Genomic DNA, 20,226 nt, shown 5'->3' with positions numbered 1-20,226 from the left:
CTCAGAAAATTACAAAATAATGCTTCAGCTATAAATATGCTTCACTGTGCTTTAGATGCTGCAGAATACAATAAGGTTTCAGGTTGTGAGTCAGCACAGGAGATTTGGAAAAAGCTTGAAGTGACCTATGAAGGCACCAATAAGGTTAAGGAGTCCAAAGTCAATCAGCATATGAGACTCTACGAGCTGTTTGAGATGAACGAAAACGAAGACATCTCAGAAATGAACTCAAGATTCACCAACATCATAAATGAGCTCAAAAGACTTGGAAAGAACTTCACTGAAGAGGAACAGGTGAAGAAAATCCTGAAATGTCTACCTAAGAGTTGGCAAGCAAAGAAAACAGCTGTAGAAGAAGCTCAGGACTTGACTACCTACAAATACGATAAGCTAATCGGATCTCTACTGACCCATGAGATCTCTATGAAAAAATTTGAGGCAAAAGAAAAATCTGAAGATAAGAAACAAAAATCTCTAGTGATGAAAGCTGACTCAACAGAAGCTGAGTCAACTGATGATGAGGAAATAGCCATATTCACTAGAAAGATGAAGAAGCTGTTCAAAAGAAATGACAGGAACAGCAAAAGGCCATACAAAAGAGGTGACAGATACAAAGCTGAGTCCAGTGACAAATATAAGAAGGACAGCTCCAAGTCTATCATATGTTTTGAGTGCCACCAAACTGGGCACATCAAGTCAAGCTGCCCAAACCTAAAAAGAGATAAGAAGGGAAACAAGAAGGCAATGGTAGCAACATGGAGTGACAGTGACGAGTCAACATCATCCGAAACTGAGCAAAATGAAACTGCCAATATATGCTTCATGGAAGATGATGGAGCTGACCAATCTCAATCTGAGCAAGTTGACCTCTCTGATGAAACTGACTAGGAGGAACACAACAATGAGGTAACATCCCTACTTTTGCTTAGAAATGAAATGGTAAATGTCTTGAGTGATTTATATGCACTAACTAAAAAACGCAACAAGAAATTCAAATCACTCAGTAAGCGATGTGACAATATTGAAGAGGTCAAGCTAAGTGACCTCCGATATCTTCTCCAGGACAACTCAGATCTACATACCAACATGCAAATAATGCATAAGCTTGTCACGGAGGTTCAATCTGAGTCATTGAAACTTAGAAAGGATGTCACAATCTTACAGAGTCAAACAAAAGGCTCAAGAAGAAATAAACCCCATACTGAGTACGCAAGTACTAGTCAGCATAAGCAATTCACTCAATGTGAATGTTGCGGAAAAAGGGGGCACACAAAAGAAGTGTGCTGGCATAACAAGCGTGTTGTCCAATGTGACTTCTGTGGAAGAAAATGACATTCCACAAAGGTATGCTGGCATGCTCAGCACAACAATGCTGACCGCACTCAGTACAACCCCCAAAGGGTAAAATTTTGTGACTTTTGTGGTAAGCCAGGCCACACTATAAAAGTATGTCGTCACAAATTAAAGTATGATTTTGCACCTATTTACACTAACAAGAAAGGACCCAAAAAGAATTGGGTACCTAAAAATGAATAGTTTAAAATGCAGGTTAGCTTGACATGCGTAGAGAAGTCAAAGCTGTGGTATATAGACAGTGCATGCTCAAGACACATGACAGGTGATGAAACACAATTCATCACACTAAAGCTTAAACGAGGTGGAAGTGTAAGCTTTGGAGATAATAAGAAGGGTAAGATAGTCGGCTCAGGTACTATCGGAGGTAAGATAGTCGGTCTCAAATACAACCTACTGAGTGTAGCTCAGCTTTGCATGAGCGGCAGAAAGGTTGTATTCGATGATACTAAGTGTCAAATACTCGAAGGGAACACAAATGAATTGATTTTAACTGCCCCTCGTGTAGATAATGTTTACATGCTAAATTTAGAAAAACAGTTTTCCAAAAACATATGCTTAGTGTCTAAAGAGGATAACTTCTGGCTATGGCATAGAAGACTTGGGCATGTCAGCATGGATGTTCTTGCCAAATTAGCTAGAAAGCAATTAGTTGAGGGATTACCCAAATTGAAATTTGAGAAAGATCAATTATGTAAAGCTTGTCAGCAAGGGAAACAAACCGAAAAGTCATTTCAAAGTAAAAATATTGTCTCAACCAAGAGACCATTGGAATTACTACACTTGGATCTTTTCGGACCTATCCATCCACTCAGTCTAGGAGGTAAGAAATTTTCCTTGGTCATTGTAGATGATTTCTCTCGGTACACTTGGATCATCTTGCTGAGTAGCAAGGATGAAACTTTTGAGATGTTCACTACACTTATTAAGAAGCTTGAAATGGACAAAGACCTAAAAGTAGCTCATATTAGAAGCGACAATGGTGGAGAATTCAAAAACCAACAGTTTGATGAATTCTGTGAAACCAATGGTATTGACCACAATTTCTCTACTCCTAGAACACCTCAACAGAATGGGGTTGTTGAAAGGAAGAACAGAACAATTGTCGAAATTTCTAAAACCATGCTGAGTGAAAATAGGCTTCCAAAGTACTTCTGGGGTGAAGTTGTCCACACAGCATGCTATATACTGAATAGGGCTCTAGTAAGACCTATACTTAAGAAAACCCCATATGAACTTTGGAAAGGATGAAAGCCCAACATTGGTTACTTTTATGCTTTTCGATGTAAATGTTTCATACTCAATACAAAGGAAAATCTTGCAAAATTTGATGCTAAAGCTGATGAAGCGATCTTCTTAGGGTACTCAACAAAAAGTAAAGCATATATAGTCTATAATAAACAAACTCAGGTTGTAGAAGAGTCTGTTCATGTTGAGTTCGATGAAGCTGCCCCAATAGGAAAGACAACTCAGCTCACTGAAGATGAACCAAGCTCAGCTTCCGTTGATCAGAATGGAGCGTCTGAATCATCAATACAAGGGCTGACCAAAGGTAAGCAAGAAGTTGAAATAACATTTACTGACCAATCTATTCCTATAGAGATTGTAGAAACACTTATTCCAAACAACTCAACATTGCCTAAAGAAATAAAAATCCCAAGAGGACATTCAGAAAATTCCATTCTTGATGCTGCTGACAACAAGCTGATGACCAGAGATCAGCTTAGGAAGTACCTCAGCAATGTTGCGTTCGTCTCAATGCATGAACCAAAGAACTTTGCTAATGCTGAGCACGATGAATATTGAATCAATGACATGCAAGAAGAGCTTGACCAATTCACCAGAAATGAGGTATGGGATTTAGTGCCTAAACCTAGGAATCAAAAGCCTATAGGAACTAAGTGGGTGTTTAGAAACAAACTAGATGAGCATGGAAATGTAATAAGAAACAAAGCTTGACTTGTAGCCCAAGGCTATAGTCAGCAAGAGGGTATTGACTATGGGGAAACATTTGCACCTGTTGCTAGGTTAGAAGCAATACACATATTGTGTGCTTATGCTAGTTTCATGAACTTTAAGTTATACCAAATGGATGTCAAAAGTGCATTTCTTAATGGTTTTATAAACGAAGAGGTATATGTTAATCAACCTCCTGGGTTTGAAGATCCAAAATTTCCAAACCACGTTTATAAACTTAAAAAGGCCATGTACGGCCTAAAACAAGCTCCAAGAGCTTGGTATGAGAGGTTGACTAACTTCCTGCTAACCAGGAACTATGTCAGGGGAAAAGCTGACACAACCTTGTTTATTAAGAAAAATGGAAAACATACCCTACTTGCACAAATATATGTAGATGATATAATATTTGGTGCTACTGACGAATCTTTGTGCAAAGAATTTAGCAAACAAATGCAAACTGAATTCGAGATGTCCATTATGGGGGAACTCAACTTCTTCCTTGGACTCCAAATCAAGCAACGGAAGAATGGCATCTTCATAAGTCAGTCCAAGTACACCAAGGAAATGTTAAAGAAATTCAGCATGGTAGATTGCAAACCCATATCAACCCTTATGGGTACTGATACTGTCCTATGCAAAGATGAGAAAAGTAAGTCAATAGATAGTAAACTCTATCGAGGTATGATAGGTTTCCTACTTTATCTCACAACTAGTAGACCTGATATACAGTACTCAGTATGTTATTGTGCGAGATATCAAGCTGACCCCAGAGAATCTCATCTAACGGCTGTAAAAAGAATCTTTAGATATTTGCAGAGCTCAATTGAAGCAGGTCTATGGTATCCAACTTCAAATGACTTCACACTCATTAGATATACTGATGCTGACTATGGACGAGATAAGCTAGAACGTAAAAGCACTTCGGGAGGATGTCACTTCCTTGGAAGTTGTCTAGTATCTTGGTTCAGCAAGAAGCAATCATCTGTAGCCCTGTCTACAACTGAAGCTGAGTACGTGGCTGCTTGAAGCTGTGTTGCTCAAGTTCTATGGATAAAGCAATAGCTTGAGGATTATGGAGTAAAGACTGGAACAATAGAGATCAAATGTGACAACAAGAGTGTCATTGATCTGTCCAAAAATCCAATCCAACATAGCAGGATGAAGCATGTCAGCATAAGGCATTACTTCATCAGAGATCACGTACTAAAAGATGAGATCAAGCTAACCTATGTGCCAACAAATGAATATCTTGCAGATATCTTCACCAAGCCCTTGGCACATGAACAATTCAACATACTAAGGGAAGCTATCGGTATGTCTAATCCCCTTAAATAAATTTCTAAGTAAATATTGTATGAATGCCATTCTGAGTAAAATAAACTACTACTGAGCTCAAAATATAGAAAAATCACTTCATACTGAGTTGACATACATGTGGTGTGATTATCCTGAGTAGGTACACATACTGAGCAACTATCATATACTAAGGTAGGAATTCACCTCGATAAGAACTAGGCTCTCAGTATCACAAACGGTTCATTTTCTAGGAAAACTGCGCTAAAACCCACTTGCACCATTAAATGCCAACACGTGTAATAAATAGCACCTAGGAGAGGCAAACAATTATGAAACAACCCATGCACCGGAAATGTCATAAATGACCGAATCTCTGTCGGTTGAACTCCCTAAGGAAAAACGGCTAGTTCAATTAATAGGACCATTTTAGGTATATATAAATAATGGATAAAATACTCCTCAAAACTCTTCACACGTAAATCCTTTGGTATTCAGAATCTCTCTCTCCAAAATCTTCCACAAAAATCTCTGAAAATGACCAACACTCAGAAAATCTCCGGTGAAAATTCTGGAAAATTGACCACCGATGAAAGCCCCAAATCTACTCCTAACGTAACTCCGAGCAAACACCGTCAAACGGACCCGGCAAGTTTCTTAAAGCAGAAGAAACCCAAGGCTAGAACCATGGTGAAGGTTCACACAAAAGTCCACAATCTGGAAGTCCTCAAATGCTGATGGTTCTCTCCCAGCTTTGTTACCACCGAAAAGCCATTATGTGAATGGATTGAGAAGAACGAATGGTCATGCCTCTTCTCTCTCCCCGGAACCACCTATCCTCGGTTGGTTAGGGAATTCTACTCCGGTCTCCATGTTGACAAGGATGATGCTGATTATTTGGAGACGCATGTTAAAGGTCATAAAATTGTCATCACTCCGTCCTACTTAGCAACCTTACTCAACTTGCCTAACAAAGGAACCGAGTTTAGAACAACAAAAGAAAAGGTATCAACGGAAATGCTTGACCAGATGAAGGGGTTTTGCAAACCCAAAAATTACAAAGGAGAAATCCCCAGGACGAGTATGGGGTAAAACCAGAAGATGGCGCACTACATCTTAACAAACTTCATCTTCCATAAACTCAACTCAGCTTCGTCTGCCTCCAATTTCGAGCAGTGCTTTATATGGCACATGCTAACATATTTCCCACTCAATATGCCTGTGTTTTTTATTAGTTCTCTCCAACGAGGAGGTAAGAAACTTCGACTAGGTTCTCTAATCTCCAAAATACTCGAAGATCATAAGATCGAGACAGTCTCTGAGACTAAGGGTTTGGGATCAGAAATAATTGTAGCTCTGTTATTTGGGTTGTTATTTAACCAACCTTTAAGGGGAGTTGAAGATGCTGAGGAAGATGAGGAAAAAAACGATGCTGAGCAAGAAGTTGAAACTGTGCTAGCAGCAGATAATGCTGAGCCAGAAGTTGAACCAGAGGAAGTTCCTGTCGATTCCCCTAAGGCAAAGAAGAAGAGAAAGACACTTGCCACTTGTGCAATGGATATTGAAACTGTGCCCAGGAAGAAGAGGGCTATGACCAGAGGAAATAATGTTGATGCTGACCTACCTCAGGCTACACATAAGTCAGCAGAGAAAAGGAAAGGGCAAGCTGAGCCCGAGGAAGAAAGTGACGAATTCCCAGAACAACCTCTGAGGAAGAAAAATCGAAGTTCTGAATTGAAAGCTGTTGAAGCTGATCCAATTGATTGGGTTGTGACACCCAAATCTCACTGCACTCGGAACATTGGGATTGATCTTGAGAAAACTCCAGTTGAGCAAGCTGATGAAGAAGAAGAACAAGGACAGGTTGATACTCAGCTTAATGCTAAAGAAGAAGATCATGCTGAGCCGGACAATGTTGAGCAAAATCAGGAGGCACATGTTGAACAAGAAAAAGAGGAACATCAAAGAGAGGATCTGAATGTTGAAGCCGAGGTTGAGGAAATAAATGTCCAAACTGACCCGTCACCTCCAAAAACTAAGTCCCTCAGAAGATTGAAAAAGACAGCTGTCAAAACTCCTCTCATCGATCTCTTGGCAGATTCTCCCTCTTTGGAGCAAACTACGGATCCCTCCAATATCCAGTTTGAGTATTTTTCCCACCATGTTGAGTCTCCTCCCAAGGATTCGGAAAAAAATCAATCCTCTATTACTCATACTGAGGAACATGCCAATACTCCACAAAATCCAAATTCAACCGAGCAAGAGCTCGAAGATCCAGCCACTCAACATGGGAAAAAGCTATGGATCCACCTGTTCAAACTCAACATCCTGGTACTGCACCTCATCAAGCCCCAATTCCTCAAGCGAGTAAGCAGCCAACTCCACCACCATCCAGCTCCACCTCCATTCCTGTGTCTGAGCCAACCTCCACTGAGCAACATGCATATCTTAGTGCAACTCAGTCTGGCCGCCACATCATCGAAACGGCTCAATCTCTTCTCCAAGAGTTCACCACTTCTGATGCTGCTAGGTCTGCTCATCCTAAGTCCATAAATATCTCTGCAATCACTCAACTTCTCACGGAAATTAAGAGACTCGAGGATCTTATCAATATTGTGACCACCATCCAATCACAGCAACCTAAGCAAGACCACATTGCCAAGCTGACTGAGCTATTCCTTCTGATGATAAACCACATGAACTCCCTTGAAGGCCATTCGTTATGACAATGCTGAACGCATCTTCTATGATTCTGCCCTATTGAAGATGTATCATCAATACTTTGCTCAGATCACCAGCTCCCTTACTTGGCTTAGTAAGTCCCATTAGTGTATTATCAACCTGATCACTGGGTCCATCCTCGTTCCTCGAAATGTTCGAGATGATTGCGTTCATGTGATAGATGGCTTGAGTGAGAGCACGAAGCGTTTACAACGCTATTCGAATGTTCTATCCTCAGCTGCAAGAAATGACACATTTGTCTACAAACCCGATGCTGGCAAAATGGGGGAGAGAACTCAGGCTGGAACTCAACAAAAGATAGGTGCATCAGGAAGCAAAGTGAAAGGAAAAGGTAAGGCCTTAGAGTAAGAAAAGAAGAAAGGGTTAAGGCTGTGCTTGAAGCACAAGTGGAACTTAAGTTTTTGTTTGATTAAAAAAAAAACTATTTTGTGGGCACAAGTATGTGTATGCTTGGTTGAAAATCTATATGTACGTTTCATTCTATCAAATGAACTGTTCTTCTGTTCAAATGTCATACTTGTCAATACACATTAACATAAGCAAATTGAACAAGCTGATACTCAGTATATATAATAACGAGTGAATCAAACTGAGTATTCAAGCATTTCTGAAAGCTGACCTAGACTCAAAATAAATTAGGACTAAATCTTGGAAGGTTTAAGAGGTAAATTAACGGATGCAACCCTTACGGTGGAGAAATTTTAGAAATGTGAAAAATAAATCAATCATGAGGAATTTCAAAACTGCGTTCCATAATTATGCATTTTGCCAACATCAAAATGGGGGAGTTTGTTGAAACACTTTTCTACAAGATTTTGATTTGACAAAAACATCCATGATTAAGAGACAATTAAATTTAAATGCTTTATTTTAATTGTACTAATCCGTTTGTTCAATACGGAACCAATAAGTACCACATCGTAAATCGACCAAACCACATGGTTGTAATTATCCACTTGAAAGCAATGATTCTGCGGTTTCCACTATCCTGTGGTCCATGTACTCATGAAGTGATTTATATGCATATGTTATTTACTGGCTTTTGCAAAGTAAAGTATTATCCATGAATAACATTTATATACTCATAGCTATTTAACTTTAGACATTATATTTGTTTGGGTCCTTAAACTAAAGCTTCAAAATCAATTAGAACCTTAAACAGTTAAAATTATTAATTAGGTTCCTAAACTAAGCAAAAATCATCAATTGAGTTTCTATCCTATCCTAAATCGGAAACTGTGACTATTTGATATAGACTGTAATAATATATGTGTTAATTCAAAATGAGTTTGAGAATGAATATATGAAATTGTTTAACCGAATGATTTTCGATGAGGTCTCAATTGAAGATTTTTGTTTAGAATGGGGACTTAATTGATGATTTTTAGCTAGTTGAGAAACCTGATTGATGATTTTGATAGTTTATGGTCCTAATTGACTTTGAAGCCATAGTTTAGAGACCCAAATAGGTGTTATGCCTTAACTTTACTCATTTTCATTTTTATATAGTATACTATTAAATTTCAAAACGTAATATAAAAGTCACTCTATTCTACATTTTTTAACATGATATCCGTTTAAAATTAACTAATGCCTCAAAATCACCGTTACCGATCTCAAAATGAAATATTGAAATGATCATTTCTGGAGCTCTCTCTTTAAAAAAAAAAAATCATTTTATCTCTCAAAATCAAATAACACCTAAATGACCTCAAAACGAAAATTTTGAAGAATTAAAGTTGCTTAAAATATAATCGATTCTTGAGATTTTTTATTTTGAGGTCGTCAACGGTCATTTTGAAGCGTTGACTGAAATTTAAGTTTTGAAATTTAGTAGTCATACCGTAAAAATGAGCAAAATTCAGTACCTTTTAACAATGCATAAAACCATTATTTTTGTATTTTGAAATGCCTTAATTGAATAGAGTTACTTGTAAGTTTTACAAATTAGCATTCATATTTAATTCTAAATTGTTATTATATTTCAAAATTTCTTGCAAAAAAAAAACTATTTGGATGAACAGTAATATTCACATGTATTCTGATGACCACATGAATTAGCTATTCATTGTTAGATCTACGCTGATTGAATCTAAATTTTAGGATGTTTTGATGTTTTAAGTCTCCATCTTAAGATTTCAATCAGCCTAGATTTAACGGTGAATGACCAAATTCATATAGTCATCAGGATGCATGTGAACAATACTGCTCTTATAAAAACTGGGCCTAATACATCATTTGCCCCCTGAACTTTCAAAGTTTCCTGATTGCTTCCTGAACTTGCATAAAATGTTGAGTTAGCCCCGTGAACTTGCGTAAAATGTAATCAATTAATCACTCGGTCGTAAAAAAAAGTAAGTTTAATGAGGAAGATGTATTTCACGCATCTTAGAATATTATTAAAATAAATTAAAAATAAAGTTATTACTTGCTCAACTATACAACTTGTCTTCTATAATATTAGAACTGTATATCCCGATTTTGATCGTTTTACTTTTTTTAAGACTCGTACAATACATCTTCCACATTTAACTTACTTTTTTGCGACCGAGTGATCAATTGATTATATTTTACGCAAGTTCATGAGGCTAATTGAACATTTTATGCAAGTTCATAGGCTATCGGGACACTTTGAAAGTTCAAGGGGCCAATTAAATTTTTTGGATAAGTTCAGGGGACAAATGATGTATTAAGCCTAAAAACTATATATAATGACATAACAACTATATGTTTTCTTGCATTAACAATATGGGAACAACAATGGATGCTTCTATAGCTACAAAGTTCTCTACTTTTTCTATTATTGTTCTTCTTTCAATTCTTCCACTCTCCATTGGAGATAAGCAAGTATACATTGTCCACATGAATCGTCACTCCAAACCCGACTCGTTTTCAACTCACCGTCAATGGTATCAATCTCTTACTTCAACCTCCGATTCGATCCTCTACACCTACACCGCAGTCTTCCATGGCTTCGCGGCCTATCTCGACCCCGAAGAAGCACAATCTCTCAAAAATCACGAACACGTTCACAACGTTTTCGAAGATCAAGTCTACTCAATCCAAACCACTCGAACCCCGCAATTCCTAGGTCTAAACTCCAACTTTAAGTTCGTCGAAGGAGGCGAATTTCGAGAAATCGAACGAGCTTCCGAGGATATTATCGTCGGTGTTCTTGATACTGGGGTGTAGCCGGAGTCCGAAAGTTTTCACGACGCCGGATTACATCCTGTCCCGAAAGGTTGGAAAGGTAAAAAATGCAAGTCTACTAAAGACTTCGATGAGAAATTCTGCAACAAGAAATTAATTGGTGCCAGTTATTTCCTCAAAGCAAGAGCGAAATCCGGAGAGAAAGATCATCTCTCGCCGAGGGACTATAACGGCCACGGCACGCACACGGCTACCACAGTTGGCGGCTCTCCCGTCGCTAATGCGAGCATGTTTGGCTACACAAAGGGCATTGCGCGAGGAATGGCAGTTCGAGCTCGGATAGCTGCCTATAAGGTCTGCGGCGATAATGGTCAATGTAATAGCGTTGACATACTTAGTGGTATGGATCAAGCTATTAAAGATGGTGTTCATATAATGTGTATTTCGATTGGATTACCGGCCGGTCCGTATTTAACTGATCTTATCACTATCGATGCTTATTTTGCGACGAGACAAGGCGTTCTCGTTTGTTTCGCCGGAGGTAACTCTGGACCGACAAAGTCTACGGTAGCAAATGTAGCTCCATGGGGGTTAACTGTGGCTGCCGGAACCATAGACCGAGACTTTCCAGCTTATGCTATTCTCGGTAACAAACATCGATTTTCCGGCGAAGGTTTATACAACGGACCAAGACTTGGATCTAAACCGTTGAGTTTAATCTATCATAAAGGGAAGAATAGTTCGAGTAATTACTGTTTGGAAGGTACGCTTGAACCCGAATTAGTGCGAGGAAAAGTTGTGGTATGCGATTCTTCGGGAGGCGGACAAACGGAGAAAGGGTTGATTGTTCAAAAGGCCGGAGGAGCTGCAATGATTTTGGTGGTGAACGCGGTGGTGAAGGTGTGGGATACGCAATTTTTGTTGACGCCCGGAATGGTGGTTGGGAAAAAAGAAGGTGATTTGGTTAAGGATTATATTAAGTCTGTCACTAATCCGACGGTGATTATTGGATTCGGTGGGACTGCGGAGGGTGCCCGGCCGGCGCCGGTGGTTGGTGCATTTAGTTCTAGAGGGCCGAATAGTATCACGCCGGAGATTTTGAAGCCGGATATATTGGCTCCGGGAGTCAATATTTTGGCTGCATATTCTGAGGCTGTAACTCCAAAGGGATTGAAATATGTTATTATTTCAGGTATTTTTAATTCTGCTGTTCTATTTACTAAATAGTACACTATGATTTTAAATACAGTTCAATTTAGTACTGGAGAAAAACAAAAGAAATAATTGAAATTAAATTCAGAGAAAATCAATTTTATTATTATTGTACAAAAAAAACAAAATTGATGTCATTCTCAAAATTTTTAAAAAAAAATTAACTCAATTGTACATTTTTCAAAAAAAAAAAAAAAAAAAAAACTATCAAATAATCTATCAGTAACTACAGACTGATTTTGACCTACAATATTTAGGTAGAAAGAATTAAGTTTAAAAGTTAATTATAACCTTCGCTTCATAAACTAATTTTAATCCAGTGCCTTTAATTTTAACTTCGACTGTTAAGTTAGACCCTATTTATTCGCCATAAAATATTGGGTAAAAAAAATTATTGGAAAATAAAATATTTTTCAATGTTTGACTAAACACTTAAAAACGAAAAGTGGTTGATGACTACTATTTTTAAAAATGTAAGAAATGGAATAGGTTCTAAAAACTTAAGAAAATGTCTACTTTTTTGAAAGGTAAACTTAAAAAAGAGTAAAGAATTACTTTCTTCATATATTTTTGGGATAAAAATTTGATAAATTTTACCCTTTAACCGTTGGCAATCAAAATTAAATTTACCCTAATGTTGACAATTGAAAAATAATTTATCAAACTATCTTCTCAGTCATAAATCATGTCATCTACATTTCATGCGTCATTTTATCACTCATTAGTAACAGATCACAACCATATAGACAGACCTGAATTTAAAAAAATATTTTTTTTACATGAGTTAAACAAAAAAATCCAAATATTTTATCAAATTTTAAAATATTAATCTCCAATTATATTATTAAATCATAAAAAATGTAAAAGAAAATTTTAGAACCAAAATAATGAACAAAATATTTATGTTTTATAATGATTCTGAAATTAATTCAACTTATCAACTTTAGAAGTAAAATTGCACTATTCTAGATGTTATGGATAAAATTACTTCTGACTGTCAACGTTAAATGTATTTTTGTAACTTATTCCTATATTTTTTTATTGACTAACCTAAATTTTTCCATTGACTTATTTTTTAAACAAACAAATACCAGAAATCGGATAAACAAGAAATTATTGTCCGGCACAATATTTTCCGAAAAACAAAACAAAACCTTAGTATTTAATGTTTTATTTAATGAAGATAAGTAATTTGGAGAAAATTTTTGACAGGCACATCCATGGCATGTCCACATGTTTCTGGAGTAGTAACATTGCTAAAGGCAGCTCATCCAAATTGGAGTCCAAGTGCTCTCAAATCAGCCATCATGACCACTGCTTACACATATGACAACACAAACTCTCCCATTACTGATGAAGTTACTGCTCAATCTTCAAACCCGTGGGCATACGGGTCGGGTCATATCGACCCGAAGAAAGCCTTCTCGCCTGGTCTCGTTTATGATAACTCGAATGAAGACTACATAACGTTCTGGTGTTCATTAGGTTACTCTCTTAGGGAAGTTCGAGCAATTGTCGACGACCCTAATGTCACTTGCTCAACCAAGTTTAATGATCCAGGAGAACTTAATTACCCGTCATTTTCAGTGTTGTTCACCAACAAAACAACAGTCAAATACACTCGTGAATTGACCAATGTCGGTGTCGCCAAATCTACATACAAAGTTGCGGTGAGTGTGCCACCAACTGTCACCGTGACGGTGACACCATCGGTATTGGAGTTCAAAAAGTTAGGGGATAAGCAAAAATATGCAATAACATTTGTAGCCAACAAAAATGTGAAGCCGATAAGTGATGCGGAATTTGGTTCAGTTGTTTGGAGCTACCAACAATATAAAGTTAGAAGTCCAATTGCGTTTACATGGAAATAATTGTACATGTAAAATATCGAGTAAATTACATTCATAGCCTCTAAATTATAGCGGTTATAAATAAATTTTACCCCGTAAAATATCCGATTGTGGATGTATTAACTACCTGAATGAAGGAGTCTAATGTATTGCGTTTGCATATGTGTTTGTAATACCATATAATGGGAATATATGTGCCTTTTAAACTCGTGTGATTAATAGAACTTTGTTCGAGAGGCTTATTCGGCAGTGTAAAAATGGGTTATCATGATAATTGTGTTATGTGATCTACATATTCCACATGATTATATATGATATCAATGCAATAAAAATGATAAAAATCGTGTCAAACGGATCGTGTTAGACTACTTATCTCTATAAATCATGTTGTCGTGTCAGAAACCGACAGCCTAGTTGTATACGAAAACAAGTAGCAGTAGTATTCCACCATTAACATCAAACAAAAAGTTTAGTTACATTACTTATCTGGAGAATCCATCTGAAAGAGCTTCGGAGTTGATCGTTGATGAAAACCGCTGCAGCACCATTGTGTCGTCATGCTGCCATATATTACACAAATAACCGCAACATGCTTCTATACGATTGGCAAAGCTCCCCGGAGATGGTGGAGATGCAGTCCTCTTCAACGAGAAATCGACGTATCTCATCCTGCACTCTGGATTATGCAAAGCACTAAGATGAATTGTAAGAATCCATAGAACAGTTCATTGATTAGTAATTATCTGAACTGTACCTGCTCCATTTTCCGAGGGCTGAATGTCAGAAAGACGACAATGGTTACAGATTAGCTCAAAGTTGGGGATAATTTGAGTTTGAGTCACTGTATTTGATCATGGAATCTCGAAAAATATATTTTAAAAATAAAGGTATATCGAATCTAAATTACAAACCAGCAATAGTTCTTTTGTGTTACAATAAACTACCAAGAAAACCATAATTGAGAACAAGTGCAAGTTATCTTCTCATGACTCGATGACGTTCTCGTTTTCGGAAACGCTCTAGCATGAATTGATCTGTTGCAGCTTCTCTACGAGTTGCATCGTTGTTATTGTCAGGGGGTTTCGAGCCAGCGCCTTCATCCTGTGAACTTCTGTCCTTGTACAACTCAGGATGTTCTGCAATTTTAAGACTATTGTCAGCAAATGGAGACAGAATAGCTAGCCAAAGAAAATATGCCTAAAAAACATCAATGAGCTCCAATGTTACACGGAAACTGAAACGAAACGAAAACAGACACCGGAAAACGTTATTTCTAAGAAAATTTAGCTAGGAAACGGTAATGGAAATGGACACGAAATGTGGAAACGCTAGCGAAGAAGAGTTTCCGTGCAACATAGATGAGTTCTCTTCAAAAAGTGACAACAATATGCATCTATTCGAAGGGAAAAATTAAGAAGAGTTTTATGCAACCTCTTCGAAGTTTCTCAGCATAATCCCTGCCACGTTGGAAGTAATCAGCACTGTAACTTGCTGGTATGCTAAGTTCTGATTTAGCACGACCCATCAGTCGTTTTTCTTGTAGAAGTTTCTTGGCGGCCTCTGTTTCTTCTATATTTTTTAATTTGTATCTGCAACCATAAAAACAATTAGTAGACAGTCCAAATCTACTGGACCTACATAATCTACATTGCTGCCTAGTCAAACAAGCCAAGGTATTTATTTTCGCTCAAAATAAACAGGAAAAAAGAAACAAATGAAGATCATACTCGATGGGTAGCTGAACCTCTGCAATCCCGGTAGTCCACTGAGTTGAGCTTTCTTCTGAGTTTCTTCTTTTCACCTGACAATAAGAAGTCAAGTAAACAATTTTCAGATATAATACTCGATTAGGAACCAAAGATCATAACTGAATGTCATTGTAACTGAAATTTCAGTATCGGATAGACAGCTACAGGGCGTTAAAGTGAGGATTTGTAGCAAATTTTCCCCCTATTCAACAAACTGAAGCAGCCAAGCATAAACACTTTGGGGAAAGGACTCAGGTAGGAGTATGAACCAGACCACAAAGGCATATTTTCGAATGGAACCAGAAAACATGATCATACTAAATTACATGGATACATACATAAACGATATGGCATAAGCCATTTAGTCTTGAATTAAATAACGAATATGCATATTACCTTCTTAGTAAATGACATTCACCATAATAGTATAATAACAGAAACGGTGATGAAAATGGGGAAGTATAGAAGCAATAGCTTACTTTAAGATGTTCGGGGATTATGTATAGTTCATCTTCTGCACTCTTTAGCTCATTTTCAGCTTGATCTGCTCCCCCAATGTTTTTTCCTCTTTTCTTTGCTAATTCTTGCTCAACATACTGCAACCTGTTTGACAACCACATTATATCAAGCACTAACATGAAAAGACCTGCAAACAAATAACTTTCTTCACTGAAAAATTAAAATACAGTTGTTGCTGTGCAAGGCACTGATAAACAGTAACGCCATCCTCTAAACTCACAAGATAGTAAACTAAGTCCCTGATCTTTTCGATTTTTGTTGATTGAATTGAGCTAATCTTTCAATTTGACACATGAGCACTCAATCAAGTATAATCTCACACATTAAGCCCCTCCTTGCCAAATTAGTCAGTCGTAACAGTTAAAGGAGCTTTACTCATTTCATCGTCATTTTTTACAATTCGAAAGACGTTATTTACAGTTTCTCAATAGCATATCAGACATATAACAAACTGTTTATGAAACGTTAAAACTAAAAATTTGAAATGAATAATGCAATGCAACCCCAGTTTTATATTCAAAGTTGACTTTACTTGACATTAGGGCTCAACGTATGCAATTATAATTCATCAAGAGCTCAATATGTCAAATTGAAACATCAGAAGCTTAATCAACAAAACCGGGCTTCAGAATGTTTTTGCCTAAACTCTTCCAATTAATGCACATCACAGTGACTCAAAGTATCACTTAAGCTTTGATTTTCCCATAATTAAGCATTGATTTCCTATTCAATAATTTAAGTCGGGCATTCAAAGAAACAAACTGGGAAAAAAAAGAACTGGATAACTACACAAATTCTTACATGAGAAGCAAAGTAAAATCTGAAGAAAAAAAATCCCTTATAAAGGCTAGGCCTAATACATCCTCAACCCCCGAAGTTGTCCAAAAACTGCAACGGACCCCTGAACTTCAAAATGTTACAACTAGCCCTCTCAACTTGTTTATTTAACCTATATCTCAACTTGCTTATTTAACCTATATCTGTCACTTTGGGAATTTTTTTGCCATTTTGTTAAGGCATCAGCAGATTAGTATATTTTATTTCTGCTATCATGTTATGTTGAATGTTTTTTTGGGTTTAGAGGTTATTTGTTCCAAATAAGCAAATTGAGGGGTTATTGGTTCCAAATAAACAAATTGAGTCGTTATTTTTCCAAATAAGCAAGTTGAGTTAGGTCAGTTGCAGTTTTTGGACAAGTTCCGACAGGGGATGTATTAGGCCTAAAGATTAAGTAAGCACTTTTCAAAGAACTAGCTTATTCAACTATAGATTAATTGATAAATTGAAAGAGTAGCTAACATAAACATGTGGAAAAACTTCAAAAATTTAGATCTCTACCTACAGAATAAGAAGAAACGTTTCAAAAAAAAAGTATTACATGTTGGGATCTTCAACCATAACAGCAGTTTCTTGAGCAAAAGTATCCTGAAGAACAAGTTCTTCCTTCTCTCCATCTCCATCGTTCTTCTCTGCTACTTTTTTCGATACTGAACTCCCAACTTGAGGAGATGCAATTGCAGAAATTCCAAATTTCCTTTCCCTCTGTTTCTGTAGGAATTTCACTTCCTCCAATGCCAATCTACAAATTCCAATTTCCACAATTGTTTAATCACCTAAATGCATTATCCGATACGAAACCCTAACTGTAATTATAACTTTAAAAAATGCACACTCACCTCCTCTCTTCTTCGTCATCGGATACGTTGTTGTTGTTTTTCTGATCGTCTGATTCCTCGATCGTTCTCTTGCGGAAATTCTTCTTTTTTATCATCTGGTGTTCAGCTTTTGATACTTCGTTTTCCTTGCTAATTTTCTGGAGAATTTTTTTATAGCTAGTTTGAATTTCCGTGTGTTATTTTCTTCACCTTTTTCTGATAAAACGCAGCGTTTAATAGGTTGAAATTTTAATAGAGCATATACACCTCGGGTTGATGTATTTCATTACAACTCTACCTAGTAGGATTGTTAATCCGCAGGGATTCCCATTCCACGTGAACATCAGGAGAGGTTGGGGAAGACTTGGCTGCGGCAAGTCAAAGAGAGGTTAGGTCAAGGGATTTCAGACAGAAGTCCCATCAATCAGAAAAGAAGGATGTTCCAGGAAAGAGGGGAACAAGGATATCCAAAAGAATGGGCCTTGAAGGGAGGGGAGACCGGTCTAAGGGCTGCAAAGGGCTAGGATCTACCTTTCTCATCTGCTTGAAGCCCTTACTACCTTATAGGTACCGACCTTAAGATTGAACTCTTGGGGATCCACCCTAACGAAGACGGTAATTTTTAAATGACGAGTTCTTATATTAAGCATTCGGTCTTCCATGTTATTTGGATGACCCTCAATTCACATTTCTACACGTATAGTATGATCCTATATAATAATTAAAATAGTGGAGTCTTTTATAATATATGTGGATCCACATTACATGTGTCAAAATATATATGGGAAGTCTTCCATTTGACATGGAGAACCGGGTGCTTTTAATAATTTGCCTTAAATGACACTGTAAGGATATGATTATGATTTACTTTTTTTTCCAGTAAGGATTGAGGTTTTCAACTTTAGCAAAATAAGAACTTTTTCGATTGATACTATTAAAATCATCTTTGACGATTTCAAAAATGACATATTTTAAAAACTATTAATATTTAAAACAATTTTAATTCTTCAACTTTTTTATTTTGAGATTATTTAGATGATATTTGGTAAAGAGAGAGAAAGTTAATGTTTGGAGAAAGAAAGTTCTGAAAAATATGATTTTCGAAAAATCGAAAATGTATTTTCATTGTAAATATGATATTGAACAACCTTAATTTTTGAAAATTTTCATTTTCAGATTTTTAAAGATGGTTATAATAGCATTAATCCAAAAGGTCATTGTTTTTTTAAAAATGTGAAACCTCAATCCTCGTTTTGGCAAAAAGTAAACTACAGTGCTTTATCTGAAAATTAGTGATGGGTTTTATTTGAAATTTACCCTTTTTTTTATTGACTTTATCAAATTTCCCTAATAATGATTTCAACATTGAATTTTTCAAAAATTAAATAGGGCAAATTACAAATCTAAACCAACTAAAGGGGTCCATTTAATATCTAACTCACTTTGTTTCCATCTCACTAAATTAGACACTTTCATCCATTTTGGACATTCTATTTGATCGATCCATCTGCTCCTGCTCCCGCTTCTTCTTCTGCTTCGTCCGCTTGTTCTTCTTGTTATTCTTCTTCGTTTCAACTTCTTCTTCGTTTCAACTTCTTCAATTTCTGATACCAATCATTAGCAATTTTTGAGATTATTGAAGTATTATGTTTAATTTCTTGTAGAAATAGTATGTTTTTAGCTTATACAACTGCTTTTCTCGCTAGTCTTGCCTCTTTCTTCATCTGTATCGTTTCAATTTCTTCTATTTTCCTCATTTTCCTCCATTGTTGTCGCATTTCATCACAAATGCGACAACTCTTGTCGCAGATGCGACAACTCATGTCATATTTATGACAAATTCGTCACAAATGCGATATCGCAACAGTTCTTTTTTTTTCTTTCTCATTTTTTGAGCTTTCCCTCCTAATCCTCTTCGCAGACACTGATTCTTCAAAGGTTGAACGAAACATAATCTCGTCTCTCTATAAACCACCGTCTTTTCGTCGATTTAGGACGTCGAAAAATACGTTGAAGTCTGAGGAAGAATGTGAATTGAAATAAGGGTATTCGTGTCCAAAGTGGATGAAAGTGTCTAATTTGGTGAGATTGAAGCAAAATGTGTCAAATATATTAATGGACCCCTTTAAATGAGCTAGATTAGTAATTAGCGTAATTAAATAGTATTTTAAACAACTTTAGTTCTTCAACTTTTTAGGTCTGAGATTATTTAGTTGTTTTTTTATAAGAGAAAAAGTTAATATTTGGAGAGAGAAAATTTCAAAAATGATGATTTTAAAAAAATAAAAAATGTGGTTAGATAGTCAATATGATACTAAACAACTTTGATTCTTGAAAAAATTCATTTTGAGGTTGTGATTGGCCAAATTTGGCAAAGTCAATAAAAAAAATGAAAATTTTGCAAACCACAGGGTTCGGTTTGTAACAAAAAAAAACCACAGGTACCGATCTGCAAAAATGTAAGACCACAAAGCATTTATTTGAAATTAGCATTGTATTATGATCTTTGGAGTTTTCCCAGACTAGTTCTCCATTAATGGTCGAAGGTTCCTACCGATATCGTTAGAGGTGAAGGATGAATAGAATAAGTTTTAGGTTTTTGTTTACTTTAATTCTACTTAATAAAACGACGTCATTCCACTTAAATTGGACGACGATGTTTCACTTAAGTGGGATGACGTCATTCTGTCAGTAGAAAATTCAAGGAAAACAAAACCAACCCCCTAGTTCTCAACATACCTCAAT

The 20,226-nt window shown here is 36.6% G+C and overlaps 2 protein-coding genes across 2 annotated transcripts; one reads left to right on the top strand and one right to left on the bottom strand.

The window, feature by feature from the left end:
* The first annotated feature begins 10,605 nt into the window (after positions 1–10,605).
* Positions 10,606–13,580, top strand: LOC136204022 (subtilisin-like protease SBT1.8). The gene is made up of 2 exons (XM_065995224.1): positions 10,606–11,689; positions 12,922–13,580. The coding sequence occupies exons 1-2, from the start codon at positions 10,786–10,788 to the stop codon at positions 13,578–13,580; spliced, it is 1,563 nt and encodes a 520-aa protein (XP_065851296.1). The 5' UTR covers positions 10,606–10,785.
* A 393-nt stretch (positions 13,581–13,973) lies between these two features.
* LOC136203511 (protein COP1 SUPPRESSOR 2) lies at positions 13,974–17,950 on the bottom strand. Its single transcript, XM_065994676.1, has 7 exons — positions 17,503–17,950; positions 17,205–17,405; positions 15,787–15,910; positions 15,287–15,360; positions 14,991–15,148; positions 14,314–14,695; positions 13,974–14,235 (listed from the first exon to the last, which is right to left on the bottom strand). The coding sequence occupies exons 1-6, from the start codon at positions 17,595–17,597 to the stop codon at positions 14,535–14,537; spliced, it is 813 nt and encodes a 270-aa protein (XP_065850748.1). The 5' UTR covers positions 17,598–17,950; the 3' UTR covers positions 13,974–14,235; positions 14,314–14,534.
* Positions 17,951–20,226: the final 2,276 nt, after the last annotated feature.

This window comes from Euphorbia lathyris, chromosome 8 (genome assembly GCF_963576675.1).
Source record: "Euphorbia lathyris chromosome 8, ddEupLath1.1, whole genome shotgun sequence".
In the NCBI taxonomy this organism is placed as follows: domain Eukaryota; kingdom Viridiplantae; phylum Streptophyta; class Magnoliopsida; order Malpighiales; family Euphorbiaceae; genus Euphorbia; species Euphorbia lathyris.
The sequence above is the reverse complement of the archived record's forward strand: the minus strand, read 5'-3'. Positions and strand labels throughout refer to the sequence as shown.